The 24,168-nt window shown below is 40.7% G+C and overlaps 1 protein-coding gene across 1 annotated transcript in view; it reads left to right on the top strand.

The window, feature by feature from the left end:
- The window catches only part of T265_00682 (hypothetical protein), a gene marked incomplete at both ends in the record, with an annotated part of 71,934 nt that overhangs the window by 22,601 nt on the left and 25,165 nt on the right, over positions 1-24,168 (top strand). The window contains one exon of the mRNA XM_009164531.1: positions 21,695-22,215. Within this exon, the coding sequence (XP_009162795.1) occupies positions 21,695-22,215 (521 nt within the window). The remainder of the gene's footprint in view (positions 1-21,694; positions 22,216-24,168) is intronic.

Genomic DNA, 24,168 nt, shown 5'->3' with positions numbered 1-24,168 from the left:
CGAACAAAATATCTGATGACTGACTCTCACGTTTGTGCATCCTGGCATATGCTGTAGTTTGAGTTAGTTTACTCTAAAATAGAAAAAAATAGTGCAACAGTATTTTGGCGACGGTACGGAAGCGCAAGGGGTAGGAAACTTATCTATTATTCTCTGCGTTTTCTAACCTCTTTACTTTACTAAAAATGCATCAGTAGTGAGTGAAACGGGAAAACAGAATAATTTTTAGAAGTTCCAGCGGTTTGAAGCAAGCTTTCAGCTTGCTGAAACTTCTCAGAGTGATCATTTTTACTGAGTACTACCCAATGAATTGCGCAGTCTAAGATACACGTGGCTACGCGGAAAGGATCTGGGGTTTTGCGGAAAAGAACATTAAAAAACAGCTCTGTGAAATGTTTTGTGCCGTATACAACCCAGTAGCTTCATAATATCCAGTGGCAATGGCATCCTGTATACACTCGTTGAGTATGTGGTACGAATTCGAGCAAATAAAGATTGGATGATTTTTAACGTACTTACGATACGGCAACTCAAAATGGGAAAATCACTGGACCACGAAAATCACGAGTCGTTAGATGCGTCAGCAATACAAGAGTTTCTGGCCGTTGGAGAGAAACATCTAGCTCAAAAAGGCTTGGGTTAAAAAGATCAGTCATTCGTGCGACTTTCTTCATATCGGTTGCCATTATGGCTTTTGTGACTTCAGAAAGTTGTTGAAACCTTCTTTGGACGGGTTCCAGGGCGATATCCGCTTTCCGTCTAACGGCTTTTGTTGGAGGAATCGGGGCCCCTGTTTCTCAAAATGTCATGCTCGGTTGTTCTTCGATAGGTGATCAGTCAGAAACATGTGGCAACGTGCGTTCAGCTAGGCCAATGGTAAACGCCGTCGCTGTGCATTCATTACGCACATATTATGGCGGACGAAACTATTTGGAGTTGAGAATATGTTTACACATTGCCTAGCGGTACACCCAATAGAGGTTCTGATAACAGGCGTAACCTAACAGAGTAAATTTAAACAAAGGAAATTTCCGGATCGTTGAATGTTTGATCAACTAACGAATGTCCTTATTATTTAGTTTTCGATAACAATTAACAAATAAAATAAATTTGTGTATTGTAATTTTTAATTCGCCAAAATTTAACCCCAATACTTGCATGCGCCTCACCTTGAAATACGTGATGGTGTGACATTCCACGTCTACCCTTGAAAAGGAAATCTCACTGCATAAAATCACATACGACATCGACATTCATATCATCAATCATTTTTGATATGTGTGGTTTCGGAATTCTTCACGAAAGACGTTTCTTTGCACGTTCGCGCATTGCTAAGCCGATTGTGTTTACTACCGTTTGCGCCAGTAGAACATCTTCCACACTAAAGCTGATGTAGATTAGAACAAATTTAACACACAATGTGCAGTTTTTCTCACACGTACTTTTCACAGAAGTGAGTTTAGGAGTAAGTCTTATTTAGCTAAATACATTTCACGTCCTCCGCATTCCTAAGGACACTTGCTAATGCCAGACAGTTGCAATGTGTAAAGAAGCTGACTAAGTAAATATCACCAAACCAAATTACAGTAGAAGACAAGAGTTCGAAACACACCTCCTCCAAAAACTCACAGCGGACGGAGCGTGTGAGACAAGAGGATAGTAGCTGGAAGCAACCAGTTCTAATATGGGGTTGATGTCAGCTGAGTTAAACAAAAGTCAGTCAAATAATCCTGAAGTAGCATGATATAAGGGTGTATTTAACATATCATTTATATTGTATAATAGAAGAATCTTGAGTTACATACACTCATTTGCAAACAAATTTAGTTTTCCGATAGAGTCACCTAGAACCAAGCTGAACCTATCGTTTATGCTCAAAAGACCAAATTTGTTAGCAAATGAGTTCATTTCGCTAATTTCTTGCTTTCTGGTACCAAGTAGAACATAAGGCTGACGAATGCTCGGAGATTGCATCTACCTGACGAGCCGCAAGAAGCGCTACACCGGTCGTGGAGTGTCGCAGAATCTTCAGTAAACTTAGGAGTAGTATATCAGGTCCCATTTGTCTTTCTGACGGAACTGTCAAGTGATTGCACCTAATTATCGGCTACCGATGCTCACTTGTGATACCTTACTTGTCCATCCTCCTTGCAAGATTTGTTAGATGTGTACTAAACATTACGCAAACATTGATCAGCCAATCTGAAATGGTAAAGCAGACCTCGTGTTGGGCAGTTTAGAGGGACTGGAGGAGTTGAGGGCAAAAAAAGTACATTCAAAACCATTGTCTGAGTTTCTGGGTTGCATGTTGTTTACATATTGGGTGCAGATGTGTTTAAGAACTAACCAATGACCAGAGAATTTTCACCCACATTACTTCAAGTTAAGCCACTACATAAGTTGCACTTTTCTGCTTGATGTCGTCTTCAGCGTCCAAGAATTTCCTCAAACAGGATATTCAATTAAATACTTAGCGTTCCTTCTAAACCGGCCAACATTCGCTGGGCGCAACCACACTCCCTATGCCAAACTCTCCTTCGCAGATTTCAAGTTACTCGACACAAGGGAAACAGGCCTGGAAGCTTCCCAAAAATAGACAACTATGTGGGGTTGAAAATTGTTTTTCACAACTCAGTATTCCACAGAGCCCCTAAAAACAGCGTGAGGCCGTATTCGTTACTTCAGATGGTGAAATTTTCCAGTAGACAGTTACTTGAGAGTAAACGTCCGATGAAGGATCGTGTAAGCGGCAAGCGGAACCGTTACAAACGTTTAAGAAGTAATTTTTGGTGTTGGAGCTGTGGTTTAAAGGCCTCCTTCAATGTAAGCGGAGAAGCTACCTCTGTATTGATTGCAGTTCCCAACCCACGGAATACAAGACCTCCAAATATTGCGTCAGACGAGTAGAGAACACCGAATATTCTAAATCAGGGGCATAATATAGTAGCACGGCTATTGTTGTCATGAATAAGTATGATTATTTACGAAAGCCGAAGGACCTTACTGGCAGGTTGATAGTTGGAAACATCTGTGTGTTTGTGGTCCCTGATAAAACATCTATAGCAAGACAACTAATATCGAGTGTGCCTCAAACATACATTGCAGATACGGCTTAAAGGGTTAACGAGATGCGCAAAACAACAGGTTTCCTGCCCACTGATTTAACCAAATCCTGAAACCATTTGCCAGAATAGTGAGTAGTTATACTGAGACACCAAACGACTTTGCCAGAGTGTATAAAATTTCACTGTGCATCTTCGACATCAGGCCGTTCAACAAATTTGTCGAAAGCTGAGCTTATGGAAATAACCAAGCAGCTGCTATTAACTGACACGAAGCTTTTAGAACGGACACAAATTTCGGCGGACGAAATAATCAAAGGAATCAAAGTTAGTCTGAAGTCTAAATCTTACCAACTTTTGTTTTGACTCCATTATCTACGCTCATCAAGATGGCCTTGCAATGGGTTCCCAAAGGTGGCAAACAGCTGCATGAAATATTGCAAACAAAAACACTTGGCTGGATTTCCGTACACACTAAAATATTCTGCGTAGACTATGAGTGAAGGCTCGTAAATTTGGAAGCTACCTGAATGACCGTAACTGTCACATTAATTTCGCCATGGGAATGCATTCAACTTAGACTGCATGACACATTAGTTTGGTGAAAAAAATAAAAACCACTGTACCTGAAGCCAACTGATACTGGGGCTATTATGGTCTATGCGTCTGCTTATCCGAATTTAGCATTCGCTGGTATTGCTTCATCCATGTTTAACCAAGAAAGGGCCATGCGTGCGGTAGACTTTCATCGGATAGCAGCCAGAATTAAAGTACATAATGAACTTTAAGATAATGGGCATCCGTTTGATCAAGTGTCCGTTAATAATGATACCTAACAGGCAAAACCCAACAGGATAGATAGGGTATTCTGGCATTCCATATAGACCAGAAACATATAAAGTCATTCGAGAGACCCATACACAGTTAACCCAAAAGTAGCTTTCCAGAAGGTGAACACGCTGTGCCCCACAAAGGTTCATCCGAAGGATCATCCACCGGTGAATACATCCAGTCACTTGGTCTACAAATATAAATGCACCGACTGCAATTTGGTCCACGGCACACAAAAGAGACTGATGGCCGAGTTGACGGAAATGGTTTAGCTCACGTGTGAACAGATTAGAACTGGAGATTGTTTGGAAAATGATACTAATTCAGTCAACTTGATATGTGCTTATGTGTTACTATCAGTGAAGGAGAGTCATCAACAGAAGTTGCTTAGATCTTACTTGCCTAGTCAAAGCCTGCAAAAAGTCCACTTTTTCTTCCTAAAAATCCACGCAAAGACCATAGTAGTTTATCTGTGACATCCAGAAGGAATTATCGATTGAAGTGCCTTGAACCGGAAGGTCAAGAAACCAAACCGCATAGAAATGGTCTTCGACCCCCAGCAGATAGACCGTAAGACTAAGACACCGGTGCTTATCGATAAGACCTTTAAACCGGTATATAGCTATTCCTGGAAGAGATCTTGCCGACTTTTTCGCTGTCTGCCTGGTGACCTATTCATCTGAGCAAATGACGCTCTTTCGTCAAAGGCAAAACTTTGTCCAGCTATAAAATCAGTGAGTATTTAACACCCTACTGTAAACAGACCCATTTCACAATTTCAAAACTGCCGCAAGGTACTTCGACAAAAACCCGCCGTGGTCGTTGTTCAGATTTTTAAAACTTTCCGCGAAGCGTTGTTCAGCAGAATTTTGCCATAAATGCATCTTGATGACAATGGTATAAAATCAGCGGATTATACTTTCTCAAAATGGCTCTTTGGTGATCGAACGGAAAACCTCATGGGAAGCGTTCCACAGCCCTGACCATTATGCACACAGTAATCAGTGCTTTATTCAAATACTGTTATCAATATTTTCACCTCAATATTGAGGTTGACTCTTTTCAACCTGAGTTGATCAAATCGATAGCCAAACCCACGCCATATGCTTAGATGCAGATGCCGGGTGGTTTAAACACTAACCATGTTGACTGAAATTGCTGGCAAACAGAATCAGAGTAAACAGTCACTATAACTCAATTTTGATTTGAAACTCAATGATGAACATTACAGTAAGCGCAAGACGAACTACTAATGTCAATGGTTGAATATACATTTCCCCAAATCAAACGTCTACTTTATGCATCCAGGCCCAGCGTGGTTGGTAACCACGGTGGTACACTTAGGCCATTTAACAGCGGAAAAACCAATGAAATCGGATTTCACGTTTTAAAAAAATGCGTACCTTGCTTTACAGCATCACTTTATTTAGTCTTGCAACACCAGTAATGTTCTACTACCAAACTGAACTCTGTGAGCGCAGTGTCTGTTTCTTTTTGTTTGAAAGCCTTCCTTTCATTGCATCTATTCAGCTTAAGAGTATACCCAACCAATGCAGTTCATCAAGAGCAAAAGATGAGTCACTTGATCTTCCATAAAAGCGTGCATCCAGAATGTCTCGAAAACCACGATAACAAAGCTAACTACCTGAGCCAAATGGCACCGTGAGCAATGCTTATTTTGGACAAGAACAGCGAGTTTGAGATCGCACAGTTTGTCTGCCTCAGTGATGAGTACATGTAAAATTCAATAAAAATTCTTGACTTTTGATGAATATTCCGAGAAAGAAACATTTTACTTCAATCTCTAAAGGAAAATTAATGAAAAACACACGCCAGTTTACCATCCACCGTCGGAGTATGTATGTATCATATCTGAACAACATTTTTCAACTGCAACTTGGGTTTCAACGATCGTCATTTAACACATTTCTGGTTCAATAATGTAGTTTCTACAACTTGCATGACAGGCGTGTTTGATACACATAGAAGTCCTTAGTCCAATGATGGAAAGATAGCAGTTCGTTGAATTTTTATTTTACTGCCACCAAGTACAATGTAGATGCGGCTGCCGGGTTCGAATCACGGAGATTCCAGTAGTAGATTCCGCTCTATTCACTGAGCCACCTCGTTCCGTTTTCCGTGGTAACATAAATAGCCATTACCTCAGTTTTGAATAAGATTTACTTGACCCAAAAACATTTCGATTTGCATTGTATTGATCTCGCAAACTTACCACCGTGCCGTTGCCGTTTGCAATATTAAATCTACAAAAGTGGTGGAATGGCCATCAAGATCAAGCTTGTCAAGATGGCTTATGTATCACTGAGCCATCTCATCCCCTTTTCTGTGGTAACATGAATAGCCATGACCTCAGTTTTGATTAAGATTTACTTGACTCAAAAACATTTCGATTTGCAGTGTATTGATCTCGCAAACGTACCAGCGTGCCGTTGCCGTTTACAATATTAAATCTACAAAAGTGGTGGTATAGCCACCAAGATCAAGCTTGTCAAGATGGCTTATGTTCTTCATAGTGCTCTCTACACACGTTTCGTAGTCAACATGTTGGCTGAGGAGATCAGGGTACATTTCGAAAACACTAACCATAACAAACAAGTTAAAACGGTTTCAAAGATGTTATTATTCCCAGAAAGTTCACTATTTACTGACCATTTGCCAGTTCAAAATGCAAACATTTAGATCATGAATGTAAAAGTAATAATTGGGAGAGGAAAAGGATGTCCAATGTCATGCAAACACATTCTGGGCAGCATAGCAGTATCCCACACTCCATGCGGTCAAACCCCTTTGTTTGATTTTTTTGTTTCGCAAACGTTGATATTGGATAAATTAAAAACACCCTGGCGTATCCACCTTAGAGTCCCAATGCCTAAGTTATAGGTATTGAGTCGAAAGCAGACAGAAATTCATTTCCATTGTTTCTGGCGGTAGATTGGGGAGTGTCGTTGGTCACACATATCTCACAACTTTGGTTTTCGTTGTTGACCATTATTGACTAAAACGACACTTGCTCATTCTGTCAGGTCCTTTAGCTATCCTCCAAAACTCATCATACAGGGTGAACCATTTTGCCAAGCAATTTCACAATGGCCAAACCTTGATCTCCAAGAACCACTGAGCCAGATTAACAGACTATCCATCAAAACGGAAATGTGGCTTGATTTTTTAACATTCGTCTACATTTAGTAATACTTTTTTGACATCTTTATTTTTGGTTGCACATAAATAGTTGTCTTAGCGGGCGCTTGCTCAACCGTATGAATGGTCGTAATTACTGATTTACTTGTCAACACTGTAGGTACTTCCGGCCGGAGAACGTAATTCATTTTATTGAAGGTACTTTCAGGAAATTCAACAGCAGCCCGAAAACCTTCTTCACCTATGGTTAACTAACACCTATGCAGCTATTCGAATTAAACACATGGGCTGGTATAAGGTGTAAAACGAACAGTCTGACGAGAATCTTTGCAGACCACGTTCCGCCTTGACCTACTATCAGGAAGAAGTGTGAAAGGACGTGCTAGGTTCGAGAACGTGAGTTAAATTTGCCGCTGGTTAGTCACAGAATCGGTAAATCTGTCTCACGTGTATGACCTTGGACATCATGAGTTTCTGTTGCACACCTACTGACCTGTAAGAAACCAACCTGTCTGACCAATAGTACTGAGGTGCACAAAATCACATACACCACCAAACCTGACAGCGGCGTTTTTGAACCAGACGGTACATTTGTTTGTATAAGAGATGAATATTGTTGCCGTTGACTTATATGACTGAACAAAAGGAAGGAGTTGTCTATACATGGTGGTCTAATTTGGAACATCGGTTCCAGGCATCTTATCTCTGTCCGATGGAAGTCCATCAGACCAAATTTCGGTAGCACGAATATGACCATCTCACAAGACAACCCTCATTTTGCACTCCTGGGAAATATTTTGAAGGCACAGTAGAAATAATTACTGTCGAGAGTTATTCCAGTGAGCTCGTCTACAACCGGATAACGAAGGACTATGAACACACCACTGTCAGGTTTGTCATCCTGTTAATTCAATTGTCTCCGTGATGAACTTCTTTTCCTCTGTACGGAAATTCGCACAGACAGTGCAGTATTTTTACCGATTATTTTGTTAGTCTAGCGCACTCAGATAAATCATTTGCCACTTTTCATTATTCGTGACATGAACATGCTTTCTTTAGTTCTATTCGTCTGACAAATCCAAGTAAGAATTCCTTGCAAAACATACTAATTTGATAAGAGTTACCGAATAAAAAACGAAAACGTAAATTATGCACAAGAGTCCATAAAATCTCAGACAGTGGTAATGGCTGCCTTAAAACCACTACAAAGCTGTGTCTGTCCATAAAGTATATAAATCTTCTTGCCGCGGAACTTACGCCGTGCGACATGGCAATCGTTTTCTGATATCCTCTAATCTCCAATTCATTTTTTATGCGCGCCTGTAAAGATATACTACCAAAAACGTCCGTTTCCGAAAAATATTCTATGATTTTTGTAGTGGTAATTTATGAAGCTATTAGAGAATAAAATCGGTTTCTATTCAAGGAAGTAACTCTAATACCTAAAGCAGAGTACGCCGTAATTTGAGCTTACCAGAACATCACTGCTATTAGTCTCCTAGTTATTTAACAGGAAGGTAGTAACTGAGTATAAATTAGAAAGTAAAGCTTATTTACATGAGTAAGGTCGATTTATTCAGTTTTAATTGCTAACCTCAATTTATTAGGAGTGTGCTGGAGTGTGCTGGTGTAAGCTTTTGTCCGTGGCTGTGAGCTGCCATACAATTAGATAGCATTACGGTTGTTATTAGCTTAGCGCAAGCTGTTTTCTGTGTGGCGAGCACCCGTAGACTACAAATTCATTAGTTTCATACGCCCACACACATTTTAGTAGGAAGCGATGCGGTTTGCGGTTCCACTAACAATAATAAGGCAATTTGTTTGAGTGTTTGTCATCAAAAAAGTCAGCTTTTGCACTGCGTTTATATAAAACGTTTTTGGCGTGAGTTTTTCCGAGCAATTAAGATGGAGCTCCGTGGATCCAAATTTGGTGTGTTTTTCTGACGGTTGATAATAGCTCTACGTTCTGCACGAACTACAGTTAGTCTGACTGTCTGTTGCCAAATGAATTGCCATGATCAATTACTTTACGTGTCTGGTGGTAGCCAGTTGTTTTAAACACGGCGGAACTGCATTGTGCAATGATGTTGTTACTTTTTCGCCATGGTACATTAATTATGGATCCGCTAGACTGTTTCGCTATCGATCTTCTTCTTGGATCTAAGCAAAATGGTGTAGTTCCAGAGTTTTCATGACCACCATTTTCTACTTGGACTGCAATGTATGGCCTATCAGTGAGAAACGCACAGCGGAATCGTGTGCGTAGTTGTGGCTTTGTTCACCTGATTCTCCTGCACTGCTTCTGTTGGAACCATGTTCGAAATACCACATCGTGTTTTTGTGTGCCCTTTTTATATCAATTAGATCAACGTTTATAAAGAGTCCTTTTCAGGCCTGTCAGAGCTTTTCAGACATAAATTGCTGGTAACACACCTAATGCTAAAATTGATTTTAAGTGATCGCCAATTAGAGTAGATGAGTTAAAGGTCTATGTCATTTGCCAACTTGGTTGAAATACGTTTTTTTGATAAAATAACCAATCGCTAGTTTTGTCGGGCTTTCAATGGTCTTTAACGCTGGTGTGATGAAAACTACTCTTAAAAGAGTCAAAACATGAAAAACTACCAAGCGCTAGTTTTGTCGGGCTTTCAATGGTCTTTAACGCTGGTGTGATGAAAACTACTCTTAAAAGAGTCAAAACAATCGAAAGATGATGCACAATGCCACTTCTGGTGACCAGCCAAATGCACGATATCTTGACAGCAAAACATCACCCTACACCATAACGTTCCATCACGCAGCACCAAATACTAGCCGATTGCTAACTATTTACGTAAAGCGTGTCAGTTGCGATCGATACATATCTGCATACCATTCGGTATTCGCAATCCGGTATGATCTCCAAATTACATATGGGAGCACGCTGGCATGTGGTTTCATGCTTGCAAGCCATAGGCTCATCTTTCATTGGACTCGAGAAAATCCTGGATAAGTCAGGAAGAAAACTGAACACTGAGTGGACAGTTGCTTAAAGCCAGCTGATTTTTGAAGGGCATATATATATCCTTAAGCTTTTTGGATCAAATCATTAGAGAAATGTTTCACGTATTAAATTTTCTATACCATTTGGGCGATGTTTGGTCCGCCCTCAAAGCTACCTTCCAATTGATTACTGATAACCTTATAGAGAGTTACACAATTGGTTGTGGAGTGTATCACTTGTGGTCTTTCGGTTTCCAGTTGTCCAAAGTTGTCGGACACACTCATCGAGCTTCATTATCTGAACGGTTTGGTATAGTTGTTGGCATTCCCGGGAAACGAAACCAGTCGCGACTAATCACAATAAAAGCTCCATGTCTTGTGAAATAGATGCACCCCGCTAAATTTCTTGAAATATGATTAAAACCTAATAAACATGTTGCAACATCCGAAAACTGAAGGCAGATTCTCACCCCACCGGCGTGATCCAGAGATATGACGAATGCAAGTGGGGTTGCTCTAACAAAAGTTATAAGTTGCCGTCAATAAAACTAAAGTAATTACTAATACCACGCCAGAAACATCAGACACAAAAAGAAGCTCTACGTTTCTGTATAGTCTAATGAACCAGATGAATGTCTTGATATCTACATAAATTGAAGATGGAAATATTGCGTGACAGCTACCTTTCGGGTGGGGTAGAAATGCCACCAGTTAAAGAATATAATAATCTTGCCGTGAAAACCCCAAAACCCAAAACATGCGTGAAACCCAACATCTCCATACGTCAGTACAGTTGTGTGCAAACAGTTTCGCTTGTCAGATTGCTCAATGGTCCTACTTTTGGAATGAAGTTATCCTCTCATAATAGACTGTCTTTAGCTCTCAAGAATAGCAAACAGCCGAACGCGTAAGATGAAGTCTAAGAGTTGAACTAGTTCCTTTTCCGTTTCTTTCTCCAAGCTGCATATATCTCCGAAAAATCAGAACGAGAAGTTTCTCAAAGGTGTTTTGGCTGTATTTACTACTTATCATACCCTGACAGAAATTCTAAGGGTTTCGATCCTGAATACGTCTAATCACTACTTGTAAACCATCCGTTCACAGTTTTTCCTGTCTTCTCATTGGCAACACAACACACCGATAAATTACCTTGAACTTCATGGCGGTTTGACAACCAATTTTTTGAACAGAGCACATTCCGCATCGGGTTATAAGATGAATTAAACTTGTGTTGTGGCGACGCAAACGGTCGATGACATTTCAGCAAAATCAACCAGTGACGTGGGTCTACCGAGTTTACGTAACGATGCATTCCCGTTAAAGTATAGCCCCATTAGCCGTGCTTCATTTTTCTCAAATATTTCATCACGATACCATAGTTTGTCTTCTTGTATTCACAAAAACGTGCATGATTTTGATGGTTTAAATAAATGGTCTTCAAAAACCGGTCCTAGAAGCGTTCAATGAGGCATTTCATTTTTGTTCCTCGTGACCCCACATTCCCAGGGTATTATATTAACGAAATTCTGGTTTGAGAGCTCAAATTGGGGTTTGGAATTGATCATAGGACTTTGTAAATTCCATACTATAACGGATACGAATATTTCAACCGCAAAATTGTCATCTTATCTCCTTGTAATGCAAGATTAAGAAGGAAATCCTGTGCTTCCATTGGTAATTTGACGTACAGTGGTTGGGGGTCTGAAAACGGTTTTCATAATTTTCTGTCCATTTTATCTCTACGCCTGTGGTTTCCATGTTCCGGGTCACGCGAAACCCCACTTTGACAATTAATACTCCAAAACTGCGCAGATACATCGCTATCATTTGATTCAGTAACTCCTATTTGGTTGAAGGGCAAAGAAGAACCAAACTTGTTGGGCATCGGAAATTCCGTTGCGGCACTAAAAAATTGCACAAAAATTTGATAAGTCAAATACTCTTGTATTGCTAATCTTTCCACAATGAATGTCTACTTTTTATGCCTGGTAGAGAACAACATAAAATGCTTGCCTCAAAAAACCGTTTATAGTCGTCTGAGTGAGATCCAAACAGCTTGAACACGTGTGTGACTTCTGGTTATGCACTCCTCCAGAATCGCTTTTCACTTAGCCTTTCGGGGACGCTTAGGAAGCAGTAAATTTCATTGTTAGACTATTTTTTCAGAACCGGCTTCTGGACTAGTATACTTGCATGAAAATACCTTTACAAGACAGAGTCGGAATGGGAAGTACTGTACACTCGCATTTAAGCAATCTCACATACTTCGCCATGTGGCACCACTTGTTCCGCTACCATTTAGCATATCAAACTTTGGGCGCTTTGTTTACTTCGCGCATACTTTTAGTGCATTCAACATACACATTTTTGTTGATTACAATGTTTCTCACCTAGGTTTGTTTCGCTACCCCCTCCTTAACTTTTCACCGGATGTACTTTTGTATTGTGATGCCTCAGAACTCTGCCCTTACATCTACCTTGGAGAGAGTGAAGGATAGAAAAAGCTGATTATGATCAGCAATATTATCGCCGCTTAACTTGATCCTAATTCCCGAATTTGTTGATAATCAATGGCTCAATAAGATTAGATAATAAAGATTTGTTTAATGGGTAGCACACATTTCTCATTGACTTCAACTTCTTAATTTTTCATCCCCGAAAATTCTACTTTTGGTAGTAATCACACTTCCGCATTTTACAGATTACGTAAGACATGACGGTTTTGATTGACGTTGGAAAACAAATGAATGCCTCCTGTGTGTATTTCTGCGAACAATTTACACCTTGTAACCCTCACTTTCAGAACGGATAAGCTACTTCGGTGCACACCATCCGTATCGTATTGACCCAGTTGGATAGCCTTGCCGATACCCTCGTTCTGTCAATCATTAGAGTCCCTATGTGATCATCACACGAACGGCCACTGTTTGCACACGCCTAGTAGCATACAAAAATGCATTTTTTGCTGTTGAAGCTGCTGCTGACTCTATACCTACCAGATTGGTATGCGGTCACGCGATTCGGCCTGAAGAAAAACAGAATGAACCACATGGTGCTACGTGAAAATAGTCCACTTAAAATGGGACCGCATTCGTCGAGCTCTCCTCTAACAAACTGTCATCTGGGATGAAGACAACTCGGAAGTTATCTGATTTTGAACCTGGTAAGGGTAAGCGGTGATACAGGGTAGAATTCCCCTAGAAGCTTCTCGTTATCACAACAACACGTCGAGACCGCCTGAGTTGTCTAAAGGCATCCTGGCTTTGGGACATTGATGAAACAATGAAACTCGCACCGAAAGAAATCGATACCAACAGAATAAAGTAGATTCCATTTTATTAGGTAAACGAGATACTACTGAGGTGGGGTAACTTTGCCTTAAGTTGCATCTTGGTATCAGCAAAAACGGCTGTGGAACCTCTTCCGCAGGACGCACCAGTTGGGAACGTAGGTTCGAAGGATTGTTTTGAGGTCGACTTCCACCGTATAAATTCGTCTTATATCAACTCATATTGGAGTGATGGCTTGAGAATCTAATTACTATCTATATAACTCGTATGTTTGACGCCTCAACAAGCTTCCAAGTAATCGCCTGCTCATAAAACAAGTGGATTAAAATATGCAACAAGAAGAGACGTTCAATGCACACTGCTACAGACAATTAGGAGAAAAATCATTTTAGTGAATTCACGGATGACTGCAGTTTGCTTTATACTGCCTGTAGCTGATCATTAGAGCGCTTTCTCAAACTCTTGTTAAATTTGCTTTTATATAGGTGTCAGTTATTATACGCAATTTAGTAAAAATACACTTTCGAACAAATTACCGCAGGTGAAGTTTTCGATAATCGTTAAACAAATCTCTTATTTGCAAGCATATTTTGATGTCCAATAAAGTTAGGTAGGTCTTACAGCAAAAGATATTGTCTGAACTGAACAAAAAGCGGCCCCGTGATTCTTCGTCAACTTAGCTGCAGTCAGTGTGGTAGCTGTTCATCACCACACCTTCAGTACACAAAGAAAACGGAAGAAACCGCCGAACGGGTTATTAAAGATAACGACACGTACAAACAAAACTGTTGAAGCTAGATTACGTGTTGTGTATCTTGAAAATATATTTTTTGAGAACTTGGGTTTACCCAGGTCCAATTTCATGAGGGCTAGACCTGTGAAGCAACAATGTTTTCTCATTGGTACATCGATCCATGTTGTTGAGCACAAACACTCTACATCAAAAATTGAGTAGAAGTGTTTCAGTGACCCATGGAGGCAGCTAAACGCAGTGCACAGCTATCGATTACAGAAGTCACTGGGTCAACAAAAGTTGACTGGGTTAAATCGATGGCTGGTTATACCCATAAAATAACAAACGATAACTATTACCAGAAAAAACAGAACGAGGTTGAATTAAATTTGGTGCACTATATATTCAGTGTGCTTACCTACAAAATACCGGCCTAAATGTCAAGTTAAAAAATGATCTAGGAATCAACAGACTGAAGCATATTTGTCAACAATAGGTCAGGCGTACACAAGACTGGCTGAAATCGGTTGACTGCGAGAACTACCCTGGTTATTAGTATGAGGTTATCCACGGGAATATGTTGCCTTATTTAAGTCGTGTCCACTGTCCGAAAAGTGTTTATGTATGGTAATCCATAGAAAGCCAGAAAAAGACCTATCACTAGACCACTCTTGTAAAACATTGAATATTTTCACAAATAACATCTAAATTTTCCTTAGAGATGCGTTTTTCCAGCACGTGAAAGTCGTAAAGTAAGAAGCGCACCAAGATGATTCTTGCAGATATATTTGTAAACCCATATATTACTGGATCCCACCCTGCACGTGGGTGACTTGTGATTCTCAGACTAATGATACACTGCAGGATGCGTGTGCACTGGCAAACGAAAAACAAAACAGCGTAAATTTTCTAGACGTCGGACTGACTGAACAAGACTGAACACGGACAATTTCACCAGGTGAGCCCAGGGACCTATCGTGATCCAGGCAATATATTCAATTCAGCGTTTTCGTGTTCACTAAGTGCAAACTTTATATGGGTACAGATCCTGCTCGAGAGGCGACAGGTTTGCCACGGGTGATAATGAATTGGGAGATATGCCAAACAAACAATATGACACCAAGTTAACCGGTATGTATCGAAATTTCAACACTAATAAAACGTCTCAACCATACCACAGAACTTCTTCTATCTCCATGTTATTCAAACGTAATAGAGCCTTTTCACGAGTTGAGTCTCTTTGAATCAAAACTCAAAGAACTGTAAACTTCTGATAAATTAGATTTCTGTAAAGAAACAGGTTGAGGCCCTGCAACGTCGAACAAGATGTCATTGCTTTTTCATACCGTGTCAAACTCTATATGCATAGGCCAAACAACGAGGAATCCTGAAAACGGAACCCGTGAATACAGTTCATTTGGGATAGGTCCCTGACTCTACTTGCCTATCTAGTACAATATCTGAGTGCATCGAGCTATCGACACAAAGTAGATCTATTGTATATCTTGGTATAATTTTCATACCTAAGCATAAACATGAGCTTCCGTTTGTGACGGCTGGCACCGACCTTGTGCCAACCTTGACTGAAGTTGCCTAACCATTCTTACTTCTCGACCACATTCCTTGGTTCCCCTTTCATGTAGATTGAGTAGCCTAACGGTTCCTACTCGAGCGTCATATCTGTACTAAATTTACCGCGACTAATTTCTCTAATATCTATCATCTTGGTTTTGGTACACATGATCACAAATGTTTGGTCATCAATTTTACTTTGTTATCACGCTGTTGCTTACTATATATATATAACGTCTTACCCTAAAAGCGTAGGAGTAACCAGTGATCGAAATTTCTACACGGAGGACCCTGTAGACATGTCTGGTTCCATTTGGCCACTGCCAAGCAGAGAGACCTCACTTGGTCTATATGGACTATCAATAAATTAGAATTTAAACCGTGGTTCAGGTCCCGTTCACCCCAGAAACATCAACATCCATCAAAGATGCCAGCACGTTAGTGCGTATCGGACCACCTCCGAGTATTGAAAACACGTTTTAGTATGGAGACCATGGACTAGATTATTTATTCACATCATGACACCAATGTTGCTGTTTGCCAAGCACTGTGACCCACAACTGGGAAGAACAGAACTGGGATCAGCTGTTGCTACAAATCAACGAATCGACAGAGGGAGGCATTTAGGTCCACTGCTGTCTAGCTAATTATGTTACTTTTGGGTTCGGCTCTCACCACCTTCATAATGGAACTCACCACTTTTCACCACTTTATCAATGGTCGCTCAGTAAGCAAAATATGGGAGTAGAGTTCAGTTTTAATTCAGCTCATTTTCAGAGGATCCTGTGAATATTGAACGCTTCAAAAGTAGGAACTGAAGTTATTTGCTAGGAAAAAAGGATACCTTGAATAGGATTTTATTTATCTTGGGTTATTATTTGCTCTGATTGCAACAGTGATGTGATTTTTGCGTGGATCTACTTCGAGGCAAGGAATTCTGTATGTTGAAACCAAGTGCACCACATGAGCAATCGTTAAAGAGAACTTTCCACCCTTGAGGGATTCCTTTGAGACAGCCGATTTCATACTGTTCAAACTATGTTCACATATAAATTATACTATACTACTACCATAATATGAAAGATTCACATACTTAAAAAGATTGTGTTGCATCTATCATGGTATTAACTACCACCTATTCGGAAGAACGAAGCCAAAACCTACATAACGCTTTGCACCGCAGCTTGGGCTTTTACCTTCCCTATGCATGCTGTGTCTTGATTAGAGCAAGTACAAAATCCACATTGGCCCTCACATGGTCCGCACATACGGAGCGTGGAAATGTAGTCAGGTAATTTGGAATGTCACCCCTCAACTTTCTTATAGATCCGGGAAGAAGTCGGTTCTGCTACGAAGTGGCCCCGATTGTATTTTTAAACAATTCGTAAATAAAAAGTGTATGCACGTCAGCTAGTATTTAATGGAAGCTTTAGTATGTTGTTTACTAACAAACTGGGTAAAAGACATTTCAGATCCGTTTCACGTAATGATCCAGTGACTACAAATTAAGTCTAAAGTAAACAATTAGTGTGCGGTGAATAAAAAACATATTCCACGAAACCTTAATTATAGCAACCGACGATAATCATATTTGTTCGGATCTACGTCCGGTCTTGCGTATAGCGCGAATTTGTAGTAATCTCCTGACCTAGGAATCGATAAAAATCGATTAAACAAACGAAGCTGGGTGAAGTTTGTGTAACCCATTTAAAACGTATTGGGTTACTAATAACTGTTCATTCGATCTCTATTTTTTTTAAAAAAAGAACTCAGTGTATCGATTTATCCTTTGATTTATGCTGGTCATGTGACTGGGACTGACAACTGATGAAGTCATTTTTTTCCACACAAGCATGCAGACTTTCCGGGTTAGTAGGACAGGATGCACTAAGGAGTATGCATGCATAATGTGCTGTGTATAATTCAATGTAGACGGAACGTTTGTCGTCAAATAAACAGGTGATCATGAAACTCAAGAAAATGAGAGGTGAATAAAAGCAGTCGTTTCACATATAGACGGATTCCCGAACCCTTACTCTTTCGGCTAGTGAACGGATGTCCCCATGTGGGGCTAAAGAGGACATACCTCCTACCAAACACCATGTGCTGAAATTCACGGTGCTTTTTGTTATGGATTAAGTGTTGGCCTTCTGAAGAGCTCAACTTGAGTCCGAAGTGCAAATTCTAAAGTGCACCGGAACCTGATGTGAAAACGTCGTGGGAATCAGTCGAGGTGTATAAGTACTTGATGTAATAAAACGAGAAGTTCAGGTATGGAAACGCAGGCTTGATAGATTTCAATCGATAACCTCCTCCCGACAGCTTAATCTTGTCGTGTTAAACGCTAGTATCATTAACCTCCCACCAAGGAAATTTGTAATGCTTCGTACGTTTGACGGACGTTTGCACCTTAAAATTGCGAAGATGAACGGTATAACCTATACCTTGGATAGTTAATTTTCGGTACTCTAAATTGAGCAGAAATTTATACAGTCCAAAAGACCGACCAGACTGTTCTCATCGACCTTAATATAAAAGCTGACCGAACTGACAGGTCACAAACTGAGTACAGTTTGGTGTACTGCAAGATAGCTGGAAACCCCCTCGCTAAGATGTGTGAATTCACTAGAGGCTCTCAGCGTTTAACAAGTATCTGGCATTTTAAACACAATTAATTCACCATTTGAAATCTTCCACGCTCTCGGTGAGATTGTACTTGAACCCTTTCAAGAGACATGGGAGCCTGTACCTTTAACGACTTCCTCACTTATACTGTACTATCAGCTCTACTACTTTCTTAGTTCCACTGAGTTTGCAAAATTAGCAGAGAGAAAACCTGACCGCAGCTTGAACCGTACTCCGGTTAATCAAGAGACTTTTGAAAGCCATGATCGGGATATACGTCCTCCAGGTGTAAAAGTTATTGTCAATTACTGACGGGGTTTTGAAGGACCCCCACTCGTGTTCTCTCACCTGATTTGTCTAATATATAATGAAGGTCGCTTATTAAATGGAATTTTTAAAATCGGGTGTAAAACTGGAAAACCAGCAAACCAAACATTTCTGGTGGACTTCGCTTGTCTTGTCCAGCTATTTACTCGTCAGAAAATATCGTACGACCACCTGTCGAAGAATGTGGGTATTGGATTTCCTTCCTAAAATGGCACTTTGCTAGAAACAAACAAATTGTAACTCGATCACTGGAACTTTGGAGAGCCTGAATTTGCGGATATTGGTCTGCCTCTGGCGAATATTCAAGAAGTAAAACAACAACCATTTCGTAGGTTATTTGGATTTTTTGAAGTCGCTCAGCTTTCAGAGTCCGAACTCTTTTATGAGCAATACTTACTTTACTTGTAAGGTTCTCCATCCTCCAAGTTCAAGGGACAAACGGGAGACATCATTCGTTTAACATTCGCCAGTAGCACCAAACGCAATCTGTCAAGATAGCGTGAAGCATGAGACTTTGAGTAGTTGTAAATCACATTTAGATTTAGCGAACTACACTCATTTGCAAACTAGTTTTCTGTTCAAGAAACTCACCTGGAACCCATCTGAATCTCTCGTTTGTGAGGTTTCCAGGCATCTGAATGTGCCGCACCAGGCCGCCTCACCTTTTACTCGCTACGATATCGAGATATCGCGATACATGTTTATACGTAATGCACAACTCATAAGGTTGCTGAAAATTGGTCAACAACCCACGACCGGTTTCACCCTTTTTGGAGTTCTTCAAGTAGCCACAGTACCCGAGTTTTCGTCAACCTCATGTTCTACAGGAAACCAAATTAGCGAATATATACACTCATTTTCAAACAAATTTGGTTTTTCAAGAGACTCACCTGGAACCCAACTGAATATCTCGTTTTCGGTTTTTCCGGACAACATTATGAGTAGTGGATTACGAATATACATTTGGATTTATTCTTCGTCAACCAAAGATGCACTTTAATCTGCATTGATAAGTATGCAGTTTGCTTTAACCTAGACCGTTTGTACTTGGTGACGCCAACCTAGTGCGTGGAGTTCAGTGTCTTGAGTCTAGTCTATGCATTATCGTCAGGCTCCTGCATTTTTGTGTCTTTGGTAGAGATGAATACCTATGTCAATCCAGAGCCCGGCAAACAAGTCTCACAGATTTTCTTATCTTGTCGATTGGATTAATCACTTCAGTATTATCATCACTGCGTAGAATCACAAAACTCCGCTGCAGAGAGCAATATACAAAACGAGTAACTTACAAGGGTTAACTTGTCGAAGGAAACAAACAAACAAAAGTTTGCGAGTGCAAATCAAGTAAAACTTAGATTGATCTTCATAAGGGAAACTACTCACAAAGTTGCTGAAAACTCTTCGACAGCCCACGACCGATTTCGCCCTTCTTGGGGCTAATCAGGTAGGCACAATGCCCTAGTTTTTGTCAACCTTATGATCTACTTGAACCCAAATTGCACTGTTTCCGAGATTGATCTTGTCTGGAATACCTACGGCAAGTAGCTGTTTTTCATCCGTGAAGAAAAGAACGACCAACAGAAAACTGGATTTCTTCGATAAACGCAAAAACTGAAACATCATGGCTAACTGGGATTGTGCTTTGATACTCTGGAATACATAACGGAGTGTTCAAGAAGATCGAAACTAAAATCCTCAACGTTTAGAGATAGTAGGAAGATTTCCAGGTCGGCTATTAAAATGGTCAGTGTTTCACCTGATGTGACCAGAATACCTGAAGGATGGCGGTTCTTCACCCTTTCTGATTGCGGGTTTCGCACATTGTTGGTGAGCCACTTACAGCAAATTGGTATGCGATTTATGTGCCCATTGAAATTTCAGGTACACTATTCCCTGTATGATGCATACTGCCGACGTTGATTTGCCAGAATAAAACAGCTGTAGGAAAATTACTAGCTCATCGGTGTACGCTAATTGCACTTGCAGGACCAAACCTCTGTTGAAAGTGGTCCTAATTTTACCACCTTGTAAGGTCATATACTGTTTATAAATAAAATGGCGACTAGACGTAAATGATTTTATACCTATTTCAAGCACTGGTCAGCTTGTGTATTAGCTTTTTTCTTAGACACTTCTCAAACAGCAATCTAATAGTTTACCGCCTACCTGCGCAACCCGTACCCACTTGGCAACACTACTCAACCAGCCTGCGTTTCTTTGGATCGGTTAGTTAGTGTCGTAGTGCAACAATGTCACACAAATGTTTTTCCATATTCGTCTCAGTAGACGAACACTCTCCTCTCCTGGAGTGGTTTTTCTGTTTTGTTTAAAACCAATTTATGAATAAGCGAAAAGCTCGTGTTCTGCGACTTTTCAAAAGTAGAGAAATTAAAGTTTCCAACAGAAGAGAAAGTTCGAAGCTCAGGTTGTAAGGTTGGCATATGAATTGGTTTAGTAGCCTGGTACTCGTTTCAGACGTTTTGTCAGTAATCTAACTGCCACCATCATACCCATTATCGGTCCAATGAACCAAGATGAACCGCTACGCGACTACAAGTTGATAATATCAACTCGATTTGTGACGAAACACTTGTAAGGAATTTGCCAAGCCCAGCAAACCGTTCAATGACCGGTTTCCGACAAGTTACAAACTTGTGTGGTGCCAGCAGACGGGTAATTCCAGATGGGGTTCCAAGGAATTTCTGTTAAACAATAAACGTCACGCAAATGTGAACATATCCACCTTCTCAGATATGACGATTCAGATGCATTCACTGTGTTCAGGTGGCGAAGCCTCCTAGAGTCATATGACAGAGTACAGATGCCAAAATGGTCAGTGATGCAACATTACTGTCCAAAGAGAGCAAAATCTAAGTCCAATGCCTCTCTGATGCATAAAGTAAACCGGACACCGCTGCAGGAACAGCAGGGAGACAACATAAACCCCATTGGCATAGAAATTCATGTCACCACTCTCACAACTACTCTCACTATGTTCTTGCATCCATTTTCCCATGAAGTTGCTGATTAACGCAGTTGGATACAATGGTGAACATCTATTTCACGTCCTAATCACACACCTTCGTGCATGCTTTTTTCCACCCACTCTGTAGCTTACTTGTCGCGTTCACAAGACCTCACCACACTAAACAGCCTTTACACAAACGGCACTCCCGTCAGCAACGTCAATTCAAGCAACAAACCCAGTGACGCACAACCAAAGGTTAGACTTCGGCGAGATAAAGTTTTCAGTCGCAAGAAGGGGAAATCTCACCCCAACACTACCACACCACAACTAACAACGTTTTCAGCGCATTTCTCGTCTACCGAACAATGGCTTTCCGTACAGCCAGATAAGAAAGGCAAGCGACGAGGAAAACCAGGTCGCTGGAATTCAGTGGATCAACTCTCGGTGTCCAATCCAAATGAGAAAGATGAACCGAACAAAGTGAGCTTCTTAGAGAACGGGAGCAACGGGTGCCGAGTGCAAGCATACCAAATGAACGAAGAAGCTAACGGTCAAGTGGATATTCCAAATGATACGAAACTCAGACTACAAAAGCGCCCAAAGAGTGAAATAACAATAACTTCGGATGAGTCACGCTTCAGTTTTCCACATCAAACTCACGAACAAGTCAGTAAAATACAGGTTTCTGTTTGAATTTCAAGCGTGTTCATGGTTTTTGTTTCGAGTTCTTTAACAAACTTTGTCACATGGCTGAAAATATTTAGGGTGAAATACGGAGACCTCTGTGTGACACATTGCTAAAGAACCTCCATAGGTTACCATGTGTCACGAGTGTCAACTTACGCAATTCTACTGTTCGGATGAGTACTCACACCAATATCTTCAGTTTCAGCTTCATCCACTATTTCGACAGGCCGGATATCTTCAACCAAATTTTCACACATGAGTGAACGTTTTTTCCTGGGATCAAGAAAGACAGGTATCAACTCCTGGTTGTGCTACGCGTCATGTATAAAACTAACGCAACCATGGATCAAGTCGCTGATTCGTTTTTATTGGTTGGTTCCTGCCTTGTCAGAGATTCGGTTTAGACGCTCAGGAGCGAAAACTGTTAGAAATATTGTGGAATGTAGGTAGCTCGGGTGTGCTGTTTGGTTGTTGGTCTGTTCGCCGAGCTTGGCAGTTGGATTGCAAACGTTTCATCACCAATCGAGGTGACATCGTCAGTGCAGGGTTGAGTGGGGAAAGAATGTTTAACTTCCCGATTAATACGCCCAAATGCAGGGGGAGATTCAAACTTTGTGGCCATCTGTCCAGCTGATCGTCTTCACCTTCCCAGCCGTTCACCCTCATCCATCCCAAGATCAAACTCCTAGTCCAAAATCAGTACAGTATTCGCAATAAGAGTAAAACACTTTTTCTGCTAGGCCATATCACCTGTAATTATTTTGAAAAAATCCAAATCCAGCGCTCAGGAATTGCCAGTTTCCACTAAAGGGCTGAAAAATCAGCTAGACATTTAGCATCCTAGTGAAACTGGCTAAAAAGGCCAACAACCGGTTAGACCGGTGGAGACCGGTCTAAGCGTGATCTATGGGGTTCCAGCTTGAAACTATTCATTAAGGAATCATAAACCTGATGCCGTCACCTACATTTGAAAAACCTCTTTTAGTCGGCTCAGACTTGCAAGTCTTAAACTTCCATTGGTTTGTAACTTTATACTCAGCATAAGGATTGAGACTGCCAAACCCAGCCAATAACCACAAATTAGCAGCCTTAAGCTCGTCTGGAATGTAGGTAAGTAAGTTGGCACAATGACGAGTTTAAGTTGCCCACGTTTTACCTGTGTAAGGTCTGAAATCGCAACGCTATTAATCGCACAGTTGAATTTGCTTGTCCCAAACTCCACACACAAACAGCAATGGGAGGGCTGGAGAGAATATTCACGCACTTTGTGAGCTGTATGTCGTGTTCTTTGTTTTCATGCTGTCTGAAGAACTTGTGAAAGGACGCTGGGCCCACAGTTACTGCTATATAAATCTAAATATGTTTAATAAGTTGAAAAATTCAATGACTTGTATAAAAGACAACAAATACTAATTTTTCACTTCTTTATTCCAAAAACTCACTGGGTGACAACTGCGACCAGTGCTGGCACGCTCAACCACATCCTCTCGCCCTGTGCTTTCCAGATTGAGCATTTCCAGTCACGTCGATATGTGCGCTATAGAAACTATGGCAATATTTTCAGCTATGGCATTATTTTTATGTTATACAAGACCTAGCTGCTTTCCCCAAGTTAGCTCAGTGGGTAGCTCAGAGGTTCAAACCCGACCTCCGTCTCTCAAATTTCCCTGTCTAGGCCTGGGTAACCTTTGAGTGGCATTGCATTTAGTCACCTAAAAGTGTTACAGCTGAATGATTGGCTTATCTTTTCAAATACGTTTCTTGAAAATAGGCATGCTCATGAGACGATGAAAGGGTTCATCTTCTTTCATTTGAAGTCAGCGTCTGTGACGTGTTCTCCAACCCGTGCCCGCAGTACGCCATTTGCGTCCAGTAGGGATAGACACAATCAATGAAGAGTAGAGTAATTTTTGTCAAATTAAAAAGCTACAA

The sequence above is a fragment of the Opisthorchis viverrini genome (assembly GCF_000715545.1).
Source record: "Opisthorchis viverrini unplaced genomic scaffold opera_v5_7, whole genome shotgun sequence".
Lineage (NCBI taxonomy): Eukaryota > Metazoa > Platyhelminthes > Trematoda > Opisthorchiida > Opisthorchiidae > Opisthorchis > Opisthorchis viverrini.
This window is presented reverse-complemented; position numbering and strand designations above follow the sequence as displayed.